Raw genomic sequence first — 25,781 nt, 5'->3', positions numbered from 1 at the left:
GGCCCGTGTGGACACTGAGCCTCAGACTGAAGGTGTTTCCAGCATGATTAGCAAGTCATGGAACAATTTCTAGGTGCTTTCCTATCTGCTGCTTGGCATATCTGACTTTTCTCAGGGGAGTCTTACATTTACCTTTTAGGCAGATCAAAAGGAGGACAGAGAGAGTTTCCAACATACTTTCCTTAGGCTGAAGACTGAAAGGCTGTCAAAGGTGTATTTGTGGGAATTTCTCTCATTTCTCCCTTTCCCCTTCTTTTGCAAACACACAGCGTGACGCACATAACTGCCAGGATCTTTCTTCTGTGGGAAGCTATAGAAGTAGAAAGCAAATGGGACTCAAGTAAACTAATAATACTTTTAAACCATCTTCCTTCTTAGACGAGAGCAATGCTGAATTTGAAAATTGGGAGTGACCTCAGTATAGCCTTTGTACATTTTGATTTAGAAAAGAAATCCACTGCCCGAGTTCCCCGACGGTGAGTGTGCTTTGTAGGGACATAGTGGAGGAATCCCTCCAAATTTTCTAAGGTCGTTTTGAGAGCTCAACCAGGATCTCCCGACTAGGAGTCCTTGTCTTGGCAGGTGTGTGGAAGTCTTTGAATAATTTTCAATATTTTCAGGAGTCTAGAAGTCACCTTTAAGGTGAGAGTGGGCTCACTCTCTCACTGGAGAGAGAGCTCCAGAGGTGGTGTTTGTCCTTCTTACTGTATTGTACAGACAGCAGTCACCACCTGCCTCAACCGCACATGACAGCTTCCTGTTATGTCATTCCGGAAGCGCCTGACGTCACGCCCTTGAGTAGTGCTGGGAACCATCTTTGGATCTAAGTAGAGGAGAGCTAGTTACCCTGAAAGGGAAGGCTACCTAGAAGCTTCTTTTCTTTTTCTGATTTTCAAAACAGTGAGTTGATATCCTAGCAGTCCCTATTGGCAATCAGAAAGTCTATGTGTGTGTGATTATGAACTCAGGTACTTTTACTGATGTGGTTTAATCCACTGCAATCATGATTCATTTTCATGCGTGCATCCCCTCCATGTCAGGACCCTGGGGAGCCTCTTGCGTCCTGAGTTCTTCAGATAAGACCACCCCAGAGTTTGAAAACTTCCCTGATTTCCTACGTGACAAGATGTTTCAGAATCTTCTCATGTCTTCTACCCCAGATCTGGAATTGGCCATTTCTCCAAGGAATTCTGGTCTGAGGCCACACTCTGGGCTCCTAACGTGTTCCTTGTTACTGGACTGTCACTGTTTCACTAGGACTATTATTTACTTATTTCAAGTGGGTGGGGCTAAGAAATGGCATTTTTTAAAAAAGAAAAAAATGAGTCAATGCTGATACTTGAGTTCAAATGTAATATTCCAAGGTTGTTTAATTAACTTTGTTGACTTTGTATATCTTTTCTGTCATGTGGACAGCCTGTTTCCTAATAATATTGACCTGATCACTTGTTGCTTGGTTTTATAGCATAATATAACTGCACAAAATAGCAATGGCACTGATTTTGTTTGCAGTAGAACCATTAATACTAATAAGACCACTGATGGTTTTGGCTTTTATTGACCTTAGAATATATCCCACTCAATATGTATAGTCAAAATTCTATGTTTTGAAGCCAACTGATGTTGTCCTTTTGTCTGTGGTGTTATACCACCTACTTGATACATAGAAAGGTTTATTATTTCCATCTGTTCTCTATATTTGACAACATAAGCAAATATATGTTCGTGTATATATATATATATATATATATCTTTCCCCTTCTTGCACAAAAGATAGCCTACGAGAAATGCTGCTAACTACCTTGCTTTTTTCTCTTGACAGTATCTGCTGGCTATCACTCACTGACAGTATAAAGCCATTTTTTTTTCTTTTATTTTTACAATTGCCTATAACTGCATTGTGTAGGTTGGTGTAGTTTATGAGTATTTGGGTTGTTTCCAAGCTTTTGCTATTATAAATAACACTACAGTGAGTAGTCTCATGCATACATCATTTAGTATTTTTGCAGTGTTCTTTGGGGTAGGCCCCTGGGAGGGAGACTGCTGAGTCAGAGAGAGGGACGTATGTCGTGTTGTCAACCTTTGCCTTGTCCGCCTTGCACTTGGCATTCACAGCAGCCACACGTGAGGGTGCTGTTTTCCTAAAGCCTTGCAACACAAATCATGAATTTTTGCCAACCTCAAGGGTGAGAAATGGGATTGTGGCATTTCTGTTGTTTCTCTCATCATGGTAGACAACTGTCTCTTTTCTGGTGGTGGTGGTTACAGGCAGATCAGCAACCATGCTCACAGTCACAGGGATGTCTATAGTGATGTCCAATGGTCTCCAGCAGACCTGGGGCCCTCTCTGGACCAAGTCTGCTGTATATGTTCATATGGTTCCAGGCTGTGTAGCTCTGAGCTCGAGCCTCTGGCTTTTGTGGCAAAGCTATGAGCTCCCGAGTGTCTTTTTGTGATAGCCTTGCTCACCTTCATCACCGGGCTGGTTTTTCTGGCTTGGGATCTCTAAAAGCCTTGAAGTTACCGTGCTCAGAGTGAAGGTTGGCAGGGCCAGTGGGGGCAGACTCTGAGTCTGTTTGCCTCCTCAATGGTGCAGCGGATAGGGAACCCAAGAGGGGCAAGGGACACATGGGGGAAGATGGCCTTGGGAAGAGTAGTGACTCCACTGGGACCCAGCTGTGGGCCACATGAGCTACTGGAACTGGGTGAATCATATTAGCAGCTCTTTGGTGGGGAAGAAGCACTGGGACGGGGAAGCCACGTTGGGTGGTGTGCAAGGCGAGGACCATGAGCCTCTGTCCTCCAGAAACCACACAGACATATGCTGCAGGTCTGCACTACGGGTCAAGGAAAACCTCATTTCAGACCAAATCAAAGACATGTGCGCTCAGCTCAGGGAAACGCCGGTTACCTCGAACAGCTGAGGAGCCCGGATTCGCAGCTCATCCATCCAGCCACATGTCTGTCTTATTCATTCACTCAAACTGTATTTACTGAACACTGGCTATGTTGCAGATACTATGTTAAATGCTGGGGATATGCTATTGAACGAGATGCAGTTCCTGACTTCGGACTGTCATAGGAAAACAGATAACAGGCAGTTAAGATTACGCACGACGTATGCAACGGTGGGGATAAAACGAGTGGAGGTACGGGAGTGCAGGACAAAGATCACAGTTCATATCTGGGGTGTATGTACTATGTGCCACGCCCTTTATATGTTTTAATTTAATTTTTAAATCAACCTTAAGAGGCAGCTACAATTTTTAACCCTTGTTTTACAGAGGATGACATTGGGGCACAGAGACTTAAGCAGTTTGCTCAAGGAAACACAGCTGGACCATGGCAGAGCCTGAACATAGCTCTCCATTTTGATAAGTGGGATTGGATTATCTCTGTCATCACAGTCGCCTCTCCCCCGCTCTAAGAGACCATGTTGTAAAAATGACCCTTACTGGGGAACCTCTCAACCCTGTCTGGTGTGACCTGCTTGGGGGCAGCTCGACACCTTCCAGGGAGAGCCCATTATTAGATGTCAGGGTTGTTTCCAGCAGCATACTTTGGTTATAGAAGGATAGGACATAGAAGAATATTTAATGGAACAGGGAGAGACTCTCTATTAAGACCTGAAAAAATGAGCAATGAAAACAGAATGTATGGTATATAGTGTAACCCTAGTTTTTTCTTTTTTTTAATTGCTTTTCTATATACACAGAGAGAGTGGGTTACTAGAAGTTGTTCCCAGGCGATGGCCCTTTAGGTGTTCTTAATTTCATTCTATTTGCTTGCCTGAATTTTCTCAATAGTCCACGAGAAGCATGTGGCGTGTCCACCACCGACTTGGAACACGGTTAGGACCACCCTCCTAGACTTCTCGCTGCAAATTCTGGTGACTCTGGCATTTTCCTAGGAATGAGCGTTTTTTCCCCCCCAAGGGCTCTGGCGCCTTTCCAGGCGAGGCCCTGAGAAAGTCCAGCTGCTCTCGCACGCCGCCCATCAGAACCTGCCAGTGCGTAATCCGACCCCCTGTGCTCGCACATGTTCCAGGTTGCACCATCTTTGAAAACTGCAAGACCTGCCGGAACGGCTCATGGGGCGGCACGCTGGACGACTTCTACGTGAAGGGGATCTACTGTGCCGAGTGCCGTGCGGGCTGGTACGGAGGAGACTGCATGCGTGAGTAGACCCTGAGGCAGCCCCCCCCCTACACCCCCATTGCCACCCCGCCCTGGTGCAGGCTGCTTTCAAGGCTCAGCTTGCAACAGACTGAGGTTTAGCTGGTTGCAATCTGAGTTCTGCAAAGCTGTGGCCAGAGGGCTTTCTAGGTAAGACTATAAAAAACAAAGATGTGTTTCCATCTGCTGGGTGTGGATTGCGGACATCTGTTCGGAATTGGCGGCAGGAGGTTTATGTCTGCTCTTAAATCTTCTCCTTTCTCCTAAATGCAGCCAAGACATTCGGCACACAGCAGGCCTCGTGTCCATTCCAGAAGCAGCTCTGTGTTAGCAGTGGTCAGCAAGCAGTGAATAAGGCTTCAAATATGCTAAGTCCTGTGGTGTGTTTTCAATATGCTTTTCTCTTGGTGAATTTCTGGACTCCTGAGTTCAATTCCCGGAACCCACATCAAATTGTCAGCGTGCCACTTATCCCAGGAAAGGGATTCTTTCTGGGTTCGACTTCATCTCTAAGAATTACTTAATCTTTATTAGGGTTCCCCGCTGAGTTTCAATAATCCTTTGAAAATGGAGTGGAAATCTAACCTCTCAGTTTCAAACTCCCCTCCGCAGTGCTGGGCAGGTGACTATCCCTTTGAGAGTCTAGGGCTGGAGCAACAACGTACAAACTGTTGTTTTGTTAAAGCCTATGTTACATGCTCCCTATTTGAATCAAAGCAGCCGGGGTGAGCTGACAGCCTGAGCAATTTTCCTCTTATGCATGATATTCCCAGTTGGTGGAGATGGAGGAGGGAATGCTACTGGTATTCTTTGCCTGATCCAACCTGCAGCAAAATGCCATGAGCATCGAGTGTCTCAGGCGAAGGTTGAGCTGTGTGGTCGGCAACCAAGGACCTGAGCTCTACCTGGAGGAGAAGGGGCATAGAGGTTATTTTCGGATGAACCGGGGAGCCACATTATCCAGAGTACAGATAATTTTCGGAAGTGCTGGTCTGGGTGGCAGGCCTAAAACTTCCATATCATTTTCAGTGGGTTCTGGGAAACTTAATTTAATAGTTGGTAGGTGATCTTATACATAGGTTAGCTTCCGCATGTAACCCTGGTCTTCCTTTGGCAGCTGTTCTCAGAAGGTGGCCTAACATAACGATCTAGAGTCTGGAACGATGCAGACCTGGTTTACTGATTTTGCCAGTCACTAGCGTTGTGGCCTTGGCCAAGTCATTTAACCTTGCTCAGCTTCGTTTCCTTTTCTTGACAGTGGGTGTAATGCTACCTCCTAGGGTTGTTTCAAGAATTTGGTGACATAATTCATGGGAAGTGCTTAATGCTTTGTCTGGCACATCATAAAGCCTCAACAAATGCAGTAAATATGTCATTATTGTTCTGTATGCTCCTTAATTGCCAAGCTGGTGGGTGGTCCAGAAATAAAACTACTTTCAATGGAAGTTTAAGAAAGACATAATTAGAGATACAATGCGTGGTTTTAGATTTCACACTGACTTTTGCGGTATCGGAGAACTTCGGGGTTTTCTCCCCTTTGGAAGTGAGAAGTCGCTCTTTTCTTGTGTGAGTAAATGGCGGGGGGGTATGTGATGGGAGGAGCCATCTGCCCACTTCAGCTCACCCATGACCTTAGAGGAAAGGCGAGTCGGTAAAGAGCTGAGATGTTATTCTAAGTACACTGGGAAGCCAAGGAAAACTGTGGACTAGGGTATGGCCGAGGGCTCTGAGAACATAGACAAGAAAAGAGCTAATCCCAGGGAGTCAGGGACAGGAGAGGATTCAGAAGGGGCTGATGGTGGAGCTATGCCTTTGCTCAGGAAGATGCCGAAGTCTGTGTGATTCGAGACCCCTTGTTCTTAACCACAATAGCATCCGGCCTCCACTGGCGGGGGCCCTCTCACAGCTCTGTTTTCATCGAAAAGTGGGAAGCAAAATCTTCGCTGAGGGTGAAGCGGATATATGGCTGCAGCTTGAGAGTATCGCAGGTTTAGGACAGCCACAGGACGACTCAGGAGAGGCATCGGCTCATGATAAATTAAAGCTTGTCCAAGCAAGACTGAGGACCCCCGTGGAGGCTGGATTTCCGCAGAGGTAATGCCGTCCCGACAAGGCTTTCTAGCAGCACGGGAGCAGAGGTGAACAAAACCAGTCACGTAGTGCCTCCGGGAGTTGGCTGAACCGTGGTTGTCCCGATTGGGACAGACATGAAACCAGAAAGAGCCTGGAGAAGAGATAGGATGAGTGGTGTCAGTGGGTTGGAAAAGCAGGCACAGTGGTAATAAAGGAGTCGAACACGGAGGCAGGAGGGGTGTTGAGGTCATAGAACAGAATTTCCAAGTGGAAGCTTTTGGGAGTAGTGGTGATAATGTGTTCATTTATATTAGTCATTTTTTCTTCCGTGTAACAAACCCATCTCAAAAGGACAAACGTTTATTTTCTTTTTTCACGGGTCCATGGCTTGGCTGGGGTCCAGCCGATTTCCGCTGGGTGGGCCTGGGTTACACTCCAGCTTCTGGGCTCAGCCCAAAAGAGCAGCAGCTACTTGGGACATGTTCTTCTCAGGGTGGGTTGCCAAAACTCTAGGGACCGAGCCAAACACACAGGTACATTCAGGGCCTCTACTTGCATCATACCCATGAACTTTCCAGAAAGAAGTCACATGGCCAAGCCCCAGATCCGTCAGGTAGGGAAGTAGACACCATCCCAAGGAAGAGGGGTACAAATATTCCCTAAACGGTACTCTAGTTGCTCTGTATAAATAAATGAGTTTGTTTAGGGGACAGGGCAGAGAAGGGGAAGGAGATTTGCCTATAGAAGACTGCTAAAGCAAGCAGTAACAAGACGGAAGATAGTAGGAGCCTGTCCCAATAACACCCATTGGTTGAGTCTTGGGTTTGGCCTCCGTGTAAAAGTTGGCTGCATATGGAGTCTGACTGATTGGATAGTGATGGTGTCCCTATGTAAATTCAGTGCTTTCTTGAGGCTAGCAAAACTGGCTCAGGCAACTAGGAAAGAGGAGAGAGAGCATGACTCCTTTTTCTATCCATCCATTCAAAACACGTTGCCTGAACGGATGCTCCTAGGTGCTGGGTGTACAGTGAAGGGCAAGGCGGACATGGTTCCTGCTGTTCTGAAGCTTGTGATTTAGAGAGGAGAGACCAAAAAATAAAAAATAAATAAAAATAAATAAGAACTGGAATGTGCTATGAGACAAACGGGATAATGGTCAGATTCCTGTCTCATTCTGCAACGGTTCCAGTACGCTTGTTAAATTTCATTATGCTTGTTCTGAAAGCCTCTTTGCACACACTGGGTTTATTTGATCCCAGCCATAAGCATTTATGATGCATTTCTTACGGGCTGGCCACCAGAGAGGACCGTGAGCCCTCACCGAGTTCATAGTCCTTTATGGAAACAGGGCTTGACCGTTCGAAGATATTAGGTTCTTATCACCAGCACCTCATATTGGCATTAAATAAATGTGATGGGAATTCAAAGGAGGAAGTAATTCATTTCAACCAATTGCTGAATGCCTGCCTGGGGCTGGGCATGTACTGCCGGCTTCTACTAGGAGGGAGCTGAACCGGGGGAGGCTTGTTGCTGGCTGGCGCAGTGCAAGCGTTTACCCAGTAGATGGCACCCAAGTAATCCTTTCAGGCTCTTTAATCCTGAAGGACGGCTTCCTGCTGAGCAGCCTCTGTAGAGCCCTGGCATTTTTTCTGAAGTGCCATATAGACCCTGGGAAGAAGTGACAGGCAAACACCAGAAAGGATCAGACTATTTCTTTTTTAAAGATTTTATTTATTTATTTGACAGAGAGAGATCACAAGTAGGCAGAGAGGCAGGCAGAGAGAGAGGGGGAAGCAGGCTCCCTGCTGAGCAGGGAGCCCCATGTGGGGCTCGATCCCAAGACCCCGAGATCATGACCTGAGCTGAAGGCAGAGGCTTTAACCCACTGAGCCACCCAGGCACCCCAGGATCAGACTATTTTATATTTAATCATAGAACATGTGGTACTGAGCCAGTGTTAGAGCACCTTTATCTGCTTGCTGTCCTTGACAATCTTTGTGATAATTAGCATTAGCCTAACTTATGACAGTCTTAGAACCCATTTATGTGAGAGGGTCACTTATAACTGTTGACAGGTCCTATTAACAAAGAGAAGAGGAGAAGGGCCCGAGGTCCCTGAGCCCAGGAGAGGACTTTACTCATGTCCTCTTGCCCAGAAAAGATTGGTTTAGTAAACTCAGAATATTCTGGCTACAGAAAGGAGCTGATTCTTTATTCCTTCCCCCAACTTTTTATTTTGACAAATTTTATATTTACAAAGAGTTGAAAAAGTAGCACACTCATATACCCTTCACCTGGATCCACCAATAATCACTTTCTCACTTCTGACTTTCTCTCTCTTTTATGGCGTTATGAACTCATGAATTTACATTTTCCCCCACATTTTGTAATGTGATCATCATTTTTCTTTTTGATGCTCGAATGGTCCCAGAATTGGCCAGTGAAGATCCTTCAAGCCAGCTCCACAGCGTTGTTCTTTAGGCAATTGCTTGCTTTCCCTCTGCTCGCCTCTCCCCACAGATGTTTCAAGTTCACGTTGATGGTTTATGTCTGGGTCATAGAACCCGCCATTTCACTCTGAATCCTGGTTCCTTTTATGCGGAATGGTATTTAGGAAGTGGGATCTGGACGCTGGTTATGAGAGGCACTGATATATAAAGTCAAAATCAAGGCTTCCTCCCAAAGCTTCATAAATGGAAAATTAACGTCTTAAGGGGAACCAGTCCATTGACCACCGCTTCAGAGTGGAGCTTAGTCAGTGTGGGCCTCGGGCCGAGTGTTTCAGCCTCTGAGTGAGACGAGCAACGAGAGGGCCTAAGAGCTACCCAGGATAACACACTTCTAGCTCACACTGCAGTGACCCAGACTTTCAGGATATGGAGAATTTAAGGGATGGAAGGTTAGCCTGTTAACCCAGATGACAGAATATTTATGAGGAAAGATTATAGACCCTTAATACATTTTATGTTCTTAGCCATAGTTTGGATAGAGCAGGGGGACTGGCCATGAGGCATGCCTAAAGATGTGGGGCTAGAATATCAGAGAGGGAGATGATTTGTGTAGGCTAGTCCTTGAGCCATAATGGGGAATGATCAAGAGCAAATTTTAAAGAGAGCGAGTGAGTGAAAAGCCCACAAAGCTGTGTATTACTGATATATGGAGCTGCCTTCCTACGGAACCATAGAATCATTGGGGAGGAGTCACTGAAAACTGGTTTATCTTGTCCTGGACTTATGTATCCTCACACTTCCAGGAAAGGAACAAGGCCCATTTGGATCCAAATTGGGAACTGTACTATGTCGTGGTTAACCATGGGGTTTGGAACCAGTAGGATCTGGATTTGACTCCCTTACTCCCTCTGTAATGGTGAGCAAAGTTACTCAATCTTTGTAAATCTCGGTTTCCTCATTTACAAAATGGGATAATAATGGTGGTCCTCTGTGGACGTTTGTGAGGTTTCAATGAAGTACTGTCTGTAAATCCCTTAATATGGAGCCTGGTTCATAGTAAATGCTCACTAAATGGTGGCTGCTGTTCTTATTACTACTAACCCAGAGCCATGAAGTGAGCTCTTCTTTTTCTTTTTCTTGTCGGAGAAGAAAACCAGCGCAGGGCCAGAGAGGAAAAATAACAAAGTAGAATTCCCTAGGGACAAGACAATATATGTTTGCCATGGGGAGGTAATCTTCCCAGAACAAGGATTATATGGTAAATAACACTTTACATTTAATATAAAATTATATGAAAATTATGTATATTATGTATATCTACATACTATATATAATATTTGTTATATATTTTTTATATATATATATATATATATATATATATATATATAAGGAAACATATAGCTGACACTCTGACTGCAGGGAATTCATGTCTTAGCCTTTATAGAGGATTTTATGTTGTCAAAGTTCTCAGTCATTGCTCAGTTTCTGGCTAAGGCGTGGGAGAACAGGAAAAAGACCTTCCTTGCTGCTCAAACAGCAAGAAATCACTTGGTAAACCAAAGAAAATTCAGTCTTCTTTAAACCAGCAAGTATCTGTGAACACGAGGTCTAGAAAAATCTAAACTCCAAAGGAGTACACAGGGTCTCCTTGTGTAAGCAGGTGACCCTGGATGCTTCACACCGTGGGGCCAGCTGTGAAGCTGAGGGCAGGGCAGGTGAAGGGCGGGATCAGCCAGGAAGGAGGCGGGGCCAGCCAGAGAAAGAGGAGGGGTCAGTCAGACTTGCGATGAACCTGTGGGTGGTTGGCTGAACTTCCATCTAAAGGAGACCCCAGAGTAAAGACAGTCCTCTCTGCCAAGTATTCTCTTCAGTGAAGTCGTGCTGAGCAAGCAGAGACGAGGGCAAAGCAGATCTTGGGATGATGTCATTTTGCAGGTTCAAAAACTTGGTGATTTCAAAGCCTCCAATACTCACAGTTTCCCAGTCTTACCATTATGGAGGTGTAGGAAGTGGGGTGCGGATTGCGGAGAATGTTGAAACTCAAAGATGGATTTTGTTGGGTTTCTGGTGCTTGAATTTTGAGACCCCTCTAGAAGAATCAGCTTTGGTCTAATTTTATACTAGCTTAATTTCTGATTAGATCTAAAATGATCATCATCCCTGCCAAATACGGGAAAGGATATTACCAATCAAAGGAAAAAAATACATTTTCTGTTGTGAAGAAGTAGAGAATATAACCTTTAGTCAAGAGAAAAAGAATCAGTCAAAAGAGACAGACCATGCATGATCAAATATTGGAATTTTTCCACAAGGAATTAAAAAAAAAATAGGGGCACCTGGCTGGCTCAGTTGGTAGAGCATATGTCTCTTGATCTTAGGATCATGAGTTTGAGCCCCACAGAGCTTACCTTAAAAAATAAAATAAAAAATAAAATAACTTTAAAATAAATATACTAAATGTTCTATAGGAAAAGGTAGAGAGGAAGATAGATGAGACATTTCAGGGTAGATTTGGGAAGTGTTAAAAAGAACCAAATGGAAATTCCGGAACTGAAAACTATGCAGTCTGAAATCATAAAATATTCATTGAAGAAGATTCACAGCCTACTGGTTACAATGGAAGAAAGGATCAGGGGCCTTAAACACAGATTTAATAGAAATCAACCAAACTGAAGCTCAGAAAAAAAGGACTGAAATCCTTTCTTTATGCAGAAATCAGAATTTTCTGTGCTACCCCAACCCAGAGCCTCTCTTTTGAGTTGGATTAGCTCCATTATCTGCTATTTTTTGTGAAGATTCCGATGACAGCTGAGTGGACAGACCACTTGAGGCAAAGAGGATGGGGCTTTAAGAATGGTTTGATTGGGCAGGGAGATATGTGATTTTATCTGGCATGGTCATTCCGTTAACAATTATCTAAACACCTGCTCTGTCCCATAAAGGTCCGAACAAGACAGATAGGGTCCCTGCTCTCATATCATGGGGGAGGCAAACAATGAACTAAACCATCACTGTGAAGTACCCAGTTAATTGGGATTATAAGCCATATCATAGGGTGAGCCATGGAATTATTCATGGACATCGGACTGTCACAGGTTAAGACCTGAGCCCCTGATAAAAGCCATCTCTTAGCACTTACTATGAAACAGGCATTCTAAGTGCCTTCATGTATTAAGTCATTGATCCTCATCAGAATCGTTTTATAGGTGAGGACACTGAGGCACAGAAGGTTTAAGTAACTTCCCTGTTGTCATACAACTTGTACGTAGCAGAGGAAGTCAGATGGCACTTCAGAAGCCAGGCCCCAGAGCCCCGTCTCTCATCCTCTGTCTTAAATTGTGTCTCCATGTGGGAGGCACTTGAGGTCCTCACTTGAGTCCCTGCATGGTGGGATGAACCAAGTCACGTGGAAGGTGTAAGCTCCCTTCCAGCTCCCAGCCTGGGACGTGTCCTCCTCCAGTCCTTTGTTTTGCCATCCATGTGCAGGCTCCTGTTTAGGGATGTAGCCAGGGCTGTGAAGAGACTCCTAGGAGCCCTGGAGCCCTGGTCAGGACGTGGGATGTCCCCCGTGAGTCTTGTGCCAAAATAGTGCTTCAGATCCAGACAAGACTCAAGAGAAATTAGTTTACATTAGTGCCATTTATTGAGCATTTTATGTATCTGGTACTGTGCTAATGGCATTACATAAATATCTATCTCATTTAATCCTTACAAAAACAAGAAAACAACAACATGGTAGAAGGTACTAGTATTATTCTCTATTCTCATTTCCAACCAGGAAGCCTGGGTCTAGAGAATCTGGAGAACTTGCCTGGGGTCACACAGCTAGTAAAAGACTGACCAGCAGTGCTGACCCAGCCTGGCTTCAGGAATGCCCCTTAATCATTGTGAGTCCTGCCTCTGAGTCATCTCTGAAGGAGGAAGGGAAATGCAGATGTCTCTCTGTGTCTGAATGCTTGCTTTCTTTCTCCTTCTCGCCACGGACACCCCCAAGAGGAAAGACTAAAACCAAACCAAACCCCAACCATGTCTCCAAAGTGCACTGTGTCTCTTGCTTCTCCCTCCCCACCCCCACGTGGGCTGGAGATACCGAGACTTTTGTCTGAATGCCTGGGTGTTCATTTTTGTTGGGAACCTTCCAGCTCTCTTGCCAGTTTAGAAATTAATGGAGATTTCCCTTCAGTTCTGCAGATGCAGGGTCTGTCTAGCTGTCTTTCCTGTGTTGGCTTATAACACCAGAGAAGGGTCGGGGGGTGGTGGGGCTGGAGAGGAGTCCAGGATCTGAGAGCCCAGGGGAGAGTCTGGCCTTGCTGGCAACCCCCCCCCCCCACACACACATATACACACACACCCCACTTCCCCTGCAGCAAGACATTGTCAGGGAATCTGAGCACGTTTCTGGGCCCATTGCCTGCTCTGGTCTTTCAGACTCGGGACCACCTGCTTGGTTGGCCACCAGTACTTCCTTGGCGGGGACACTCAGCTGTGTTCACTGTTCTGCCCTAGACAGAGAGGTGCACTTAGTCTGCCCTGCACCCCGACCCGCCAACTCCCCGAGAAGAGGCGAGAGTGGACAGGGAGCTGAAGGAGCCCCTTGATGTGGGAAGGGACTAGGGCTCCTTCCTCTTCTTCCCGGTGCCTCACACCCTTCCCCCAAGCACATTTCTGAGAAGTGGCCTCTTTGTGTCCGGTGGGTTGGAACTTGTCCACCATCTTGGGGCCAGTTCCTCCCTTCCCCCTGGAGTGAGAAGGAAAACATCATGAAAAACGGAGCTGTGGCATGTGCTTTGGAACCCTGACTACTTCTGAAGGACAGTCCCGGGCCTGCAGGAACAATGGTCTAGCATCTCACATGGCCAGGAGCCAGTGCCTGGATAGGAATGGTGGCCGTCACCTCTCCAGAAGCTGCATGAGATCCTGGGTCTGGCTAAAGCCCGATGCTCCTGCCAGAAAGACCTGACAGGGGTGGGCAGAAGCTCCCCCCGGACACGAGGAGAGGCCCAGCTTCCCCTGTCTGAAACCAGTTTCCATTTGCTGGGAAGCGGACTGACAGCATTTCCTGCTGGTTCTAACTTGGGGTCTCTGCAGGAGGTTGGCAGTGGGAGCTGGGATTTAACACCTTGCAGGCTGGGAAGCTGCCAGTCCCCAAAGGGTGGAGGCTGAGCAGGAAGATTTCTTTTTTTGTCTCTCACACCCAAAGATCACTTCCGTAGCCAGCAGATGGGCGGATGGGGGCGATGGCGTGTGAGGTATGCAGGAAGAAGGAACGTGCACTTCAGAAACTGGGACCGGGAGTGGGGCACAGGGGGAGAGACAATGTATTTTTCCGGTGGGGTGGAAGAATCCTGCTGCTTCAAAGTGCTATGGGACGGGGCTGGGTCAGGAAGCCCCCAAGACAGCTGAGTGTACCAGCCATGACCCAGCATTGGTACTAGAAAGATCCAAGTTCAAATCCCTGCTCTGCCACCAACCACCAAGAGTTTAACATTTACTAATGTCTCTTCTGAGAGCTTTCCACCCGTGATCTGATTCAAGCCTCACAAAATCATATGAAGTAGGTGCCAGCTTTATTCCCATTTGACTCGGGTTTCCTGTGGTTCCCAGAGAGGAAGTAACTTGCCTAAAGCGACGCAGCCAGTGAAGATAAAGCTGAGTCTCAAACCACCGGCTGTGGGGCTCTGCAGTCTCTGTTCTCACCCAGCGCTTTACAGCTGAAACAGTCACTCACCGTCTCTGGACCTTCCAGCCACTTCCTTCCACTTGAGGAAGTCACTAACTTCTTACATCCTTAGTGTTGCACGTCTGGGAAATGGGGGAGATGAACATTGTTCTCCTAGGTTTCTCATGAGCATTAAATGAGAGGATGTTGGTAAATCTTTCAGCCAGTGCCTGGCCTGTGATAACACTGTCATTCATTCAATAGCTCTTTATTGAGCACATGCTACAAGCCAAGGTCCATTCTAGGTGCACAATCTAGAAGAGGTCCCATTTCCACTACTGAGAGTAAGCAAATGAGCTAGATAATTTCAGTTAGTCATATGTGTTACGGAGAAAAAAGAATAATAAGAGTAAGGACAGCTACTGTAGAGACATGAAGGTCCACTGTAGCTGGGTGGTCAAGGGAGGCCTCTTTGAAGAAGGTGTAGTTGAACTTAATTCCCAAAGAAAGGACATGTGGAAGAAGACAAACCTTCCAGGCCAAGGGAATCGCAAGGACAAGGCCCAGAGTTGGGAACAGAAAGGAAGCCAGTTTAGCTGGGCAGAGGCCAGGCCATGAGCGTCATAGGAAGGTGTTTGCATAGTGGGAAGCCTTTGGAGGGTTGAATCGAGAGAGTAATGCTTTCTCGTTTGTTTATTTAAGAGGTGTCTTTGGCTTCTGTGTGGAGAATCAAATACTGGGGAAACGGATTGCAGAGAGAGATGGTGGAGGCCAGGCGAGACAAGCGGTCCCAGGGGATAGTGGTAGACGGTGCTTCCCATTGGCGGACCAGGACGACCCCCAATAAAAATCCGAATGAAGACAGGACTTGTACAACCAACCCAGCAGTAATTTCCACAAAAGTAACAAGCATCAGACCTCAAAGATTGCCAAAAGAGGAGTTTGAGCTCTTTTCCTAACATTGTATGAAGATCACCACTGTCATCCTGCTATAGAGCAGCGGCCCCTGATGTTAGTATTTTTCTTTTAAACCATGAGAATTTATATTTTGGGGGGGTTATGGACTCTCACTGCATAGCTTAACTTTATGAGGTCAAACTGGATTTCGGTACAGACCAGGGTTAGGCAAACTTTTTCCGTGAATGGCCAGAACCATTCAACTGTGCCACTCTCCATAGCTGTAGACCAACCATAGACAAGGCATTAAAAATGGGTGTGGTTCTGTGCCAATAAAACTTTATGTACAGGGGCACCTGGGTGGCTCAGTGGGTTAAGCCGCTGCCTTCGGCTCAGGTCATGATCTCAGGGTCCTGGGATTGAGTCCCACATCGGGCTCTCTGCTGAGCAGGGAGCCTGCTTCCTTCTCTCACTCTCTATCTGCCTGCCTCTCTGCCTACTTGTGATCTCTGTCTGTCAAATAAATAAAATCTTAAAAAAAAAAAAAAAACTTTATGTACAAAAGCAGGCAGTGAGCCACATTCAGCCCATGGATTATAGTTTGATGTTTCTGGTAAGAGATATCATCTATTTATATGGCACAGATAATTTTTTTTTCTATAAAACCAATTTGAGACATTTCCCCCAAATTCTTCTGTAAAACTAGGGTGCATATCACGCACCTGTGCTTAACACTAGAGAATATGATGTAAGTTAATGATGACTCAGCCCAGGGATTTCTTGATGATTCTTTGGAGGAACTCAGGGAAACCAAGGTGATCGTGAGGGTAGAGGGCTTTGGACCCCCACTGCTCAAGCAGGAGAACTCCTTGGTTGCATTTTTTTTTTTTTTAATTGGCAGCTTTCAAAAGAATTTGAGCTAGAAAGCAAACAAACAAACAAACAAAACCAGTAATCCAATTCAAATGGTTGAAGATCACGTTTCTCTTCTGGTCTCCTGAGTTAGGGACACATTATTTACATAATTGCCTATAGAACAGACTGACACATACTTTTTCTAACTGGATGGAAAGGATCAGGGAGTTGCTTTGGGGTCATATCTGTGGGGTAGAGGATGTTGAGGGGACACAGGCCAAGGCTCTTACGTAGTTTGAGGCTTTAGACAAAGACCACAGTATCTACTTGCAAAGCGTCTTAGGGCAGAGCCCCCAGGTAGGCCTCCGGCACTCTTGGAGAGGCAGGATGGTAGAGTGGCTTGGACTTTACAGTCAGACACAGGTTTGAATCTCTGCTCTACTGTCTTTATTGGCGAGACAAGCTATTTCTTTAACTCTCTTGTTATGCATTTTCCCAGCTGGAAAACTGGAATAATATTACTTCCTTTTTCAAGCTCTTGGGTGGATTAAATGAATTAACCTAGGCAAATTGCCTAATGCATTGCCAGGTGCTTGAGAAAGTAATTTCCTTCTTCACTCTGTTCTCAGGTGTGTGTGTTGGGGGGAGCTCAAAGGATCTTTGAGATCTTCTACCCTCTCTTTTCTGTTGAATCCAATTTCCATGCCCCAATCTTCTCTTCCCAGGATGTGGCCAGGTTCTGCGAGCCTCAAAGGGTCAGATTTTGTTGGAGAGCTACCCCCTAAATGCTCATTGTGAATGGACCATCCATGCCAAGCCTGGGTTCATCATCCAGCTAAGGTAAGGGGCTGCAGTCAGAATTAGGGAGTTTGGGGTTATAAGGAAACACGATCTAAGAGGACTGAGCACCCTAGATCCCAGGGACCACAGGTTAACCATCTGTATTTTATTCTTAAAAGCAGGTAATGTTGGGTACCTGGGTGGCACAGTTGGTTAAAGTGTCTGACTCTTGGTTTTGGCTCAGGTCTGAAATCGGGACCGTGAGATTGAGCCCCAAGTTGGGCTCCCCGCTTGGCACAGAGTCTGCTTAGTTTCTCTCTCTCCCTTTCTCTGTGTACCTCCCCTACTTGCACTCACTTGCTCTGTCTCTCTCAAATAAATGGATATATCTTTAAAAAATAAAAATAAAAAGCTGGAAATGTACACTAGAGCCATTTTTTTCTTCTTCTTTTTTTTAACCTCTTGGCAATTCCATGGGATGAGGCCTGGTCAAAACCATAGCCAGTTATATGTTTGTCACTCACTGCCCTACCATGGCGGTGGGAGGGGGGCGGATTGTGGGTTTAGGGAATTTTGACCCAAGCATAATACCAACAAAGCAAAAATACTAATAGCTATCTACCCAACCCACAAATCTCTACCAAGTCTTTCTAGTCACCCAGTACTGGCAGAAAGGGAAGAAATAAAAGGCACAGATCTAATCTTCAAGGAATTTATACTCCAGATTGAGGTTTACATTCATCAGCTCCTTTCACTGGTAGTCTCAGGAAACAACCACCACCCCCTAACGAATAAACCCAATTTTCACATTTGTGTAAGAGATAAGCCATTTCTTCTTATGGAGATTTGGCGTCCTCACAAATATTTAATTTATGCCATAGAACAAAGAACAGACCCAGTTTTATTGTAACACAAGATAAACACCACAAGAGAGGCCTCTTCTATGAGAACTGTTCACTGCTGCCTCCTAGGGCCGGGAACAGCCATGTTTGATGGGGCTATACACGCCCCAGGAGCCTGAGAGATACTTGTTGTGTGAATAAATGTTGAAAGAACTTCTCCATGCCACCAGTGTATCTCCTCTTTCCTGACAAATATCTCTCCTTTTCCTCTCCAGGGTAACAGAGTGGCCCATTCCCCTCTGGGATTTCTAGGGACATTGTCCACTTACTTCTTTCCTTTCTGCCCAGTAATGAAGATGGCAGTGATGGAAATCCCTAAAATCCAAGGGCACATGTTTTCGATAAGTATTTTCTGGATGGATCAATGGCGTTTTCCACATTACAGCTGGCTCCTCCAATGGCTCTCTGTCCTCCAGGAGAGGCAGCACATGGCACTCTGCCTTGGAACAGGTCCCCTTCTCAATTCCCCTCACCTGAGCTGGCCGTCAGTGGCTGACCACCCCATTTCTTGAGGATCTGGAGTTGGGAGTGAGGCTCAGCAATTGAACTTTTCTAGAACGAGGTTGGCATAAGGAACACCCGAGGGGTCACACCGTTGTGTTAAGAGGCTTCAGGTGGGCTCTGCCAAGGATGATAAGGGCAGGTGTTAAATGCCACATATTAGTTTAGCACCTTAGGAACCAGGCCGCTGGTCCCCTTAGGGGGTCTCTGAGGAGCCCCTCCAAGATCCAAGGTGCAAAGGAAATCTCTCCCAAACAAAAATCCAAACTGGTGGTGGGATTGGACAAGCACGTCACATGCCTAGGAGAGGCCCCTAGGGAGGCTTGGCAGTATACAGATTTCTTCTCCTTCATCAAACCTGGACCTTTTGGCCAATGGTAATAATAATAATAACAGAAACACATGCACATTTACAATGGTCAGAGCAAAAGCTGAGAGGTTCTTCCTGGTGTCCCCCACTTCTATCTTTCTATCTATCACAAAATCTATCTTCTTACATGTAAAATCCTCTCACATCCATCTACTTTGGACTCTGATGCCACTATCCTCCTTTTACCACCATCCTCTCTCACCTTGATTCTCTCATAGCTTCCTGACTGGCTTCCATGTTTCCATACTTGCCAGCTCTGCTGTCTTCTCCTTGACAAGAATGATCCTATAAAATCCTAAATCCAATCGTGATTCTGTTGTCGAAAACCCCCTGCTCATTCCTATCAGGCTTGGAATAAAATCTAGAGCCCTCCCCATGCAGGATCTGGCTCTTGCTTGCCTTGCTGACCTCAGTTCATACCACTCTCCCCTTTACAATCTATTTTGCAGCATTCCTGACCATCTTTCAGGCCCTCAAATATGCCAAACTCATTACTGCCTCAGGGCCTTTGCACTTACAAAGTCCCCTGCCTGGACCTCTCTTCCTCATGACTTTCATATGGCTGGGTCTATTTCATCATGTGAGCGTCTGCCCAGATATCAAGTTCACAGAGAGGTATTCCCTTGACCACATTGTATGAAAAGCTTACCCTCCCTAGTCACATTTTATGCTCTTACCTGGCTTCTTTTCTTCACAGCACTTACTACTCTATGAAATTACCTTGTTTTCTGGTTTCCTTGCTTATTGTTCATCCCGCAGATCAGAACTACTCTCTGTTGGGGCTGGCACTAGTTGGGTGGGTCTCGTTGGGTCCCTGCTGTGCTTTCAGCACCTAGAACAGCGCCCACCACAGATGGATATTAAGTACTTGGACAAATGAATGTACAGATACAACTTGCAATATCCCATGGTTTGGTTTCGAACATAAGCTGTGATCTCTGTTGTGTGGTGGCCTTGTCCCTGCGCCTTCCCTTTTCAGACAGACACCAACGTCCAGAGAAAGGGTGGATCTGCCAAGGCCCACCGCAAGCTAGCCATGGCATCTGGGTGAGAAGTCAGGTCCGTAGATGTTAGACTACTTTGCACGAAGCGTGATTAATGGGCCATATCATCCCTTACAGAAGGTTTTGTGATAAAAGTTTTGTAAAATAAATACTAGTTAAAAGGTGTCTTTTTAGGAAGACCTTTAAATGTATTCAAAATATATTGATTGTCACTGTGGTCCAGTGTTCTTTAATCCTGGCACTTGAACTTTTTACCCAAAGTTGTAGAAATAGGTCCTTGTCCCAGCATCTCAGGCGGCAATTCTGTGCTCTTCTGTCTATTCTTAATTCTTCTTCAAAACATGAGGGAGAATATACAGATGTACATTCTGTGACCTTGACACCAAAACATTCCCTTTGGAATAATCTGAAAAGTGGCTTTTCCTCTCATTGTCTGGGATGTGGCTGCCTCCTATCCTGTCTCTTGGAATTGTATGCTTGGGGTCATCCTCTGTTCTTTGGATCTGATGTATTTATTTATTTATTTTTAAAAATTATTTTTTATGGATCTGATTTATTTAAGTATTTCCAAACCCAAGACCCTTTAGGGCAATTATAGACTTACCCAGATCTCCCCCAGTTCTGAAATTCTGATATAGTGCCACCTTTTTTACTTTTTGGGCAAGAATTATTGTTACCCAGAAGATCACTGCCTTCTCATCCTTACATCAAACAGAGGAATGTGTAGAGATTTTGTTCTTCTTCTTCTTCTTTTTTTTTAAAGATTTTATTTATTTATTTGACAGAGAGAGATCACAAGTAGGCAGAGAGCCAGACAGAGAGAGAGGGGGAAGCAGGCTCCCTGCTGAGCAGAGAGCCCAATGTGGGGCTCAATCCCAGGATCCCGGGATCATGATCCGAGCCAAAGGCAGAGGCCCAACCCACTGAGCCACCCAGGCACCTCTGTCCTTCGTTTGAGTTTTGCAAGACAATATGTCCTTTTTCCATCCTCCAGTTGTAAAATTAGACCATCGTATCCATCCAACCAACTATTCACCAATATTTGGTTGGCATTTCTATATGCCAGACACTGTGTTGGGCAGTGTGCAAACAATGGTGGAAGAAGCCAGCTGTTTTCCCCTACACTCAAGAAATTTACAGCCTAGTAGAAGAGATAGGCATGTCTGTGTGTGCCTGCAGACACACACACACACACAGACAAAATCGAGCACATAAAGTAAATTAAAATTTATATACCCATTATGAAGAAAACAGGGGATCTCCTTTAGAAAGTGTTGTCAAGGAAACCTCTTTGAGGAGAGACTATTTCAGGGGAGGCCTGAGGATAGGAAGGAACCAGCCTTGAACCCTGGGAGAAAAGTAACCCTGGAAGAGAGGCCAGCATGTGCAGAGAGAGATGTTCTGGATGGAATAGGGACTCCCTTGGCCCAGACAAGCACACACACACACCGGCGTCCCTCTGCTAAAAGGAATTCACCTGACCTCACATTGTCCAGGCCCCCTCTTCTGTCCAATGAGGCCAGTGGCACCGCTCCTCGAAGACCTGTTCATCATCTGACCTTGAGCTTGCTCAGGGACCGCAGGAGGGGCTGGAGCACACCTGTTTCCTGTTGTTCCCTCTCTGCCCACAGATTCGTCATGCTGAGCCTGGAGTTTGACTACATGTGCCAGTATGACTACGTGGAGGTCCGCGACGGCGACAGCAGCAGCAGCCAGATCATCAAGCGCTTCTGTGGCAATGAGCGGCCAGCGCCCATCCGCAGCACGGACTCCTCACTCCACATCCTCTTCCATTCAGATGGCTCCAAGAATTTTGATGGCTTCCATGCCATCTTTGAGGAGATCACAGGTAAGGGCCATGGAGACAGATGCAGCATTGTAAGGCTGTGCTCCTGGCAGATGTTTCCTTTCTGTGCTCCTCGCCTCCTCCCTGCTCAGCCTGATTAAAGCCCTCTGTGCTGGGTTCTTGGAAGCAACCGACATGTTGAAAAGGAAGAAGGAGAGGCAGGTGTATTTTAGAAATGTTCAGCCAGAGGCTTAGCTAGTTACTATGGATGTACACATGCTGGAGCAGAGGGAGGCCAGGCCGTGTGTCCAAGGTCACCAAGAAGTTGGCTCAGCCTAGGGGGCCTCTCATGGTTAAGGGCATTAGCTTTGGAGCTCTGGCAGATGAAGCTGTGTGACCTGGGGTAATTCTTCAACTTCTCCAGGCCTTGGTTTCCCAATTGTGGAGTAAGGCAGAAAGCATAGACCCTGATCCCGTAAGGAGTTTCTGGGAGACAAAGGAGATGAAGAGCTTGGCACAATGTCTGGTATATAGGACACACTCCGTAGCTGCCCAACCACTGGGGTGCCCTGGACCTCCCCATTATTTGCAAAACAGGCATTAAAAGTGTTTCTCTCGGTGGTGAATGGCACTTACTTTGTGAGTAGCTCTAGGCCTGACTTGAACTCCTGCCCTGTTCATATCAGGAAGTAGGATCGGACCCAAATTAGCAAAATGCGCAGTCCTAGGGAAGGACCCTCAGCTCTCGCTGTTCTGAGATTGGACTGGATCTGGCTTTCCAGACCGAGCCTGGACTTCAAGTTCTGTTTTTTCTAAAAATACCTGGTTAGCCATTGTAGTGGCATTTTGATCACTATGGCTTCCTACGGAAGGTAGGGTACCAAAGCCTCAGGAAAGTTGGTGGCAGCCCTGGGATGGTGGGTGTGGTTGGGGTCAGCCTTCTGCAGCCTTGTCCTTTCAGCAGATGCTCCCCCCAACCCTGCCCCACCTGCCCTTCCCTTAGACTGTCTCCCGTGAGCACTCAGCCATTGCTGCTCATCTGTGGGCCCACTGTCTTCCGAGGATGTCCCCTGTGGAGCTATGCCAGCCTGGGGGTTCTGGTGGCTGTGATGCTGTGGTATGGGGAGTTGGGTCAGCCTGTGGCTGGTCTTTGCCCTTGGGAATACAGGGCCAGCCACAGCTGGGTAAGGGCACACTTGAGGCATGGGGATCCCAGTGGCAGTCAGCAAGGCTGGCTGTCAGGGAAGCCAGGAGAAGCAGCAGTGGCTCACCAGCCTGTGACCCTGGGACTGGGGGAGGGTCAGGAAGGTCTCTTCCTCCTTGGAAGGGGATTCCTCAGCCTCCACTGGAGAACTTTGGGAAATGCTGGTCTGTGTTGTCAAGTAGAAGGTAGCACTTCCGGTTCCTCAGACACCCTGTTCGTGTGCTTATACTTGGGTTTTTACCTCAGGCTAAGGTGAACTCCTCCACACTTGCCAGCCAATCCCAGCCCTCAGGGTGTGTATCCCATGCGTTTTCCTCTGCTAACCCTTTTCTCTTGTTCCAGTGGGTTTTGATTTTGTCCCAGATGGAGCATCTTAGAACACTTTATCCTCTTTCCTGACACTAAATCTATTACGCGTCAGGTGATGGTCATTGTGTATTTTTTGTCAGAAAGCTCTAGTTTGGTAAACAGAATGTCCGACTCTGGTGCCTCACACGGGGAGGGGTGGGGGGGCGCCCTCTGTACGGGCTTGTGGAACTGGGCCCGGCAGTGTATTTCCATGTCAGGGTAAGTGAATGTAGGGTTACAGTGGGTTAGCACACAGACCTCTGTTTCCCAAAGTGTTCTCTGTAGAAAAATAGTCTTCTGTAAAGACGCAGTCAGATGAGTTTGGGAAAGGTCAGGCGTTATGTGCAGTGCACATTAGGACTTGGAACAGTCTGAGAAGTTCTGCAGTAAAGAAATCCGGTTAATTATCATTTAATGCCAGTAGTGCTTCCCCACCATAGTTGAGTCCACAGCCCTTTCTCAGCTGAACACATCAGCATTTTGCAGGACTAATGTGTACAGAATGCGTGCTAGGAAATTCTCAGGTATGTTTTCAACAGTGTCTTGAAGCTCTTCCAGTTCCTTTTCCTCCTTGCCCAGGATGCCTTCTTGAAAAAAGATCATCGAAAATTCCCCGAGGCTGCCTCCCTCTCTTGGAGTCCTTATGGGAGGGTTCAAGGCATGCCTCTGCCCTGCTCACATGGTGTACCTATTTGTGTTGGTGTTAGGCTTTTTGGACTATAGGACCATAATTCTGGGGCCTTCAAAAATATCAAATAATGAGATACGTACCTGTTTCAGGCATTCTCAAACAATGCTAACAGGAATCCTGTAAAAAAAAAGTATTGTAAGAGGAAGACTTGAATAGGCAAGTGAAAGACTCTGGTCAAGGCTCCGAGCTTGAAGACATTGACCTCACCGCTCAGTGACCCTGAGGGAAATTGCCTTTTCTCTTACAGCATGTTCCTCTTCTCCCTGTTTCCACGATGGCACTTGCCTCCTTGACAAAACCGGATCTTACAAGTGTGCCTGCCTGGCAGGCTACACCGGGCAGCGCTGTGAAAATCGTGAGTATGCCTCCGGAGTGAGAGTAAGGGTGTCCGTGGGGCTGGCGTGGAGAGGGCTCTGGGAACTTGCGAATCACTTGTTGGTGATTAGGTTGGTCTGTCCAGAGTGGCACATAATGTGGACAATCCCATCGAGGGTTTCTCGGGGTTGGGCAGCCTTTCTGACTCAGGGTGTCTGCAACCACCCAGGTCTTCCCATTGACATTTCCAGACCTCCCCTGCTGCTTATACCCCTCAAAAAGATATGAGTTTGATGGCCTCAGATCATATTCAGAGCTCAAAAACATGGACGAAGGGCCAACAGGAGAAAGCCACCATCATAGAGGCTCCTGGGGCTCTCATCTGAACTCCCTGTCCATGGTAAGATCTGAAATTTGGAGGTCTGCCCCAGGGTAGCATTCATAGACTCTGGGATGTTGTTGCGTGGTCTGAAGCCATTGGCATAGAGGACCTCAGCACTAATCGGAAGTCATTTCTCAGGGGTCTCTGGTAACCAAGCCTTGGATGTGACACATGTTCTAACAGAGATTTGAGACCTCACACAGATGTCATGAACTACAGCTCTCAGTGCAGAGGGAGATGGGCAGAAGAATGAGAAGGTTGAAAATTTGGGGGCAAGGCAAAGGAGGACAGCCTAGGTAGGGTTTTCCCCCAGCAGATCCCGAGTGATGAGTGTGGGTACAGGTGGTATATTAGGACTCGGTTCCAGAGAAGCTGGCAAGGGAGTGGGGAAGCTGGGCTGGGAAGGGAGGGAAGCCAAGCAAAGGTGTGATTTCAGGCAAAATCCAGTCTCAGTGGAATCTGGCTTGTAAATTACATCTCCGAGTGGGTCCTGGCTTTATAGCAAGGCAGCTGGGCTTTCATAGCCCCCCTGAGACCAGCCATTGGCCAAGAGCTGCCCTGGGTGCGTAGGAGAACATGCTTGACTTTCTATGCATGTGGGCAGAGTGGTTCCAGTAAATCCTTGAATAATCAAAGAGATCTCAGGTGAAGGCCACTGGAAGCAAAACAGTGTGGACTGGAGGATGGGGAAGGCAAGCGGCATCTGAGGGCAGATCACCAGCAGGGTCTGCTACTATCATAACTATCATACGTAGGTACTTCAGGGTCATCCTGTAAGAGACCCTGGTCTGGTAGCATTCTATATGTCTCACTTATTTTTCAGTCAATTTCATGAGTTTTCCTTGTAAACAAGGCAGACGGAAGCCATGGTGTCACCAGTGTGTCCCCGGGTGTGTCACTGCATTCTTCCGAAAGCATCCCTTGCTTCAGCTTGGTGCAGCTGACCTGGTGTGGCTATGCCCGGTGCTTAGAAAAAGATGTTCTGCTTCATGGTTCCTGCCTTGTTTGAATCTGTGGTGTTGTGTGCAAGACAGAGAAGAGAAATGCTGCTTTCTCTTTGTTTTAAAAATGTGTGTATAGAGCAAATCTGGAATCTTGACAATGGCAAATCCTGGGCTTTACCCTTTAAAATTCAGAGGTAGAAAAAAAGGGGAGAAGGGAGAGGCTTATTTTCTTGATGAACTAACTGATTGCACAATAACTAGAGCTTTGAAAAACAAGGTGAAATTGGAGACAAGTGAAATATTACCAAATAAGCCAAAATGCTTTAAGGAGTTAGGTCAGATCAGGGCAGGGGTAAGGAATGGGGGGTGGTGGTGGCAGGAAGAGAAATTGATCAAAAGTTTGATCAATTTAAAATATTAAGGAGTTGCTTACAAGTCAAACATT

General features: G+C 46.4%; 1 protein-coding gene across 5 annotated transcripts in view; it reads left to right on the top strand.

Moving 5' to 3' along the window:
- The window catches only part of PAMR1 (peptidase domain containing associated with muscle regeneration 1), a 150,483-nt gene that overhangs the window by 98,604 nt on the left and 26,098 nt on the right, over nucleotides 1-25,781 (top strand). For 4 of the 5 annotated variants that reach the window (XM_032357942.1, XM_032357944.1, XM_032357940.1 and 1 more), the window contains 4 exons: nucleotides 4,048-4,176; nucleotides 16,835-16,949; nucleotides 21,298-21,515; nucleotides 23,943-24,050. In XM_032357942.1, coding sequence (XP_032213833.1) covers nucleotides 4,048-4,176; nucleotides 16,835-16,949; nucleotides 21,298-21,515; nucleotides 23,943-24,050 — 570 coding nt within the window. The remainder of the gene's footprint in view (nucleotides 1-4,047; nucleotides 4,177-16,834; nucleotides 16,950-21,297; nucleotides 21,516-23,942; nucleotides 24,051-25,781) is intronic. The other variant, XM_032357941.1, reaches the window with a different exon arrangement.

Source organism: Mustela erminea, chromosome 9, assembly GCF_009829155.1.
Source record: "Mustela erminea isolate mMusErm1 chromosome 9, mMusErm1.Pri, whole genome shotgun sequence".
NCBI lineage: Eukaryota > Metazoa > Chordata > Mammalia > Carnivora > Mustelidae > Mustela > Mustela erminea.
Note: the sequence above shows the minus strand (reverse complement) of the source record. Positions and strands in the feature narration are given on the sequence as shown.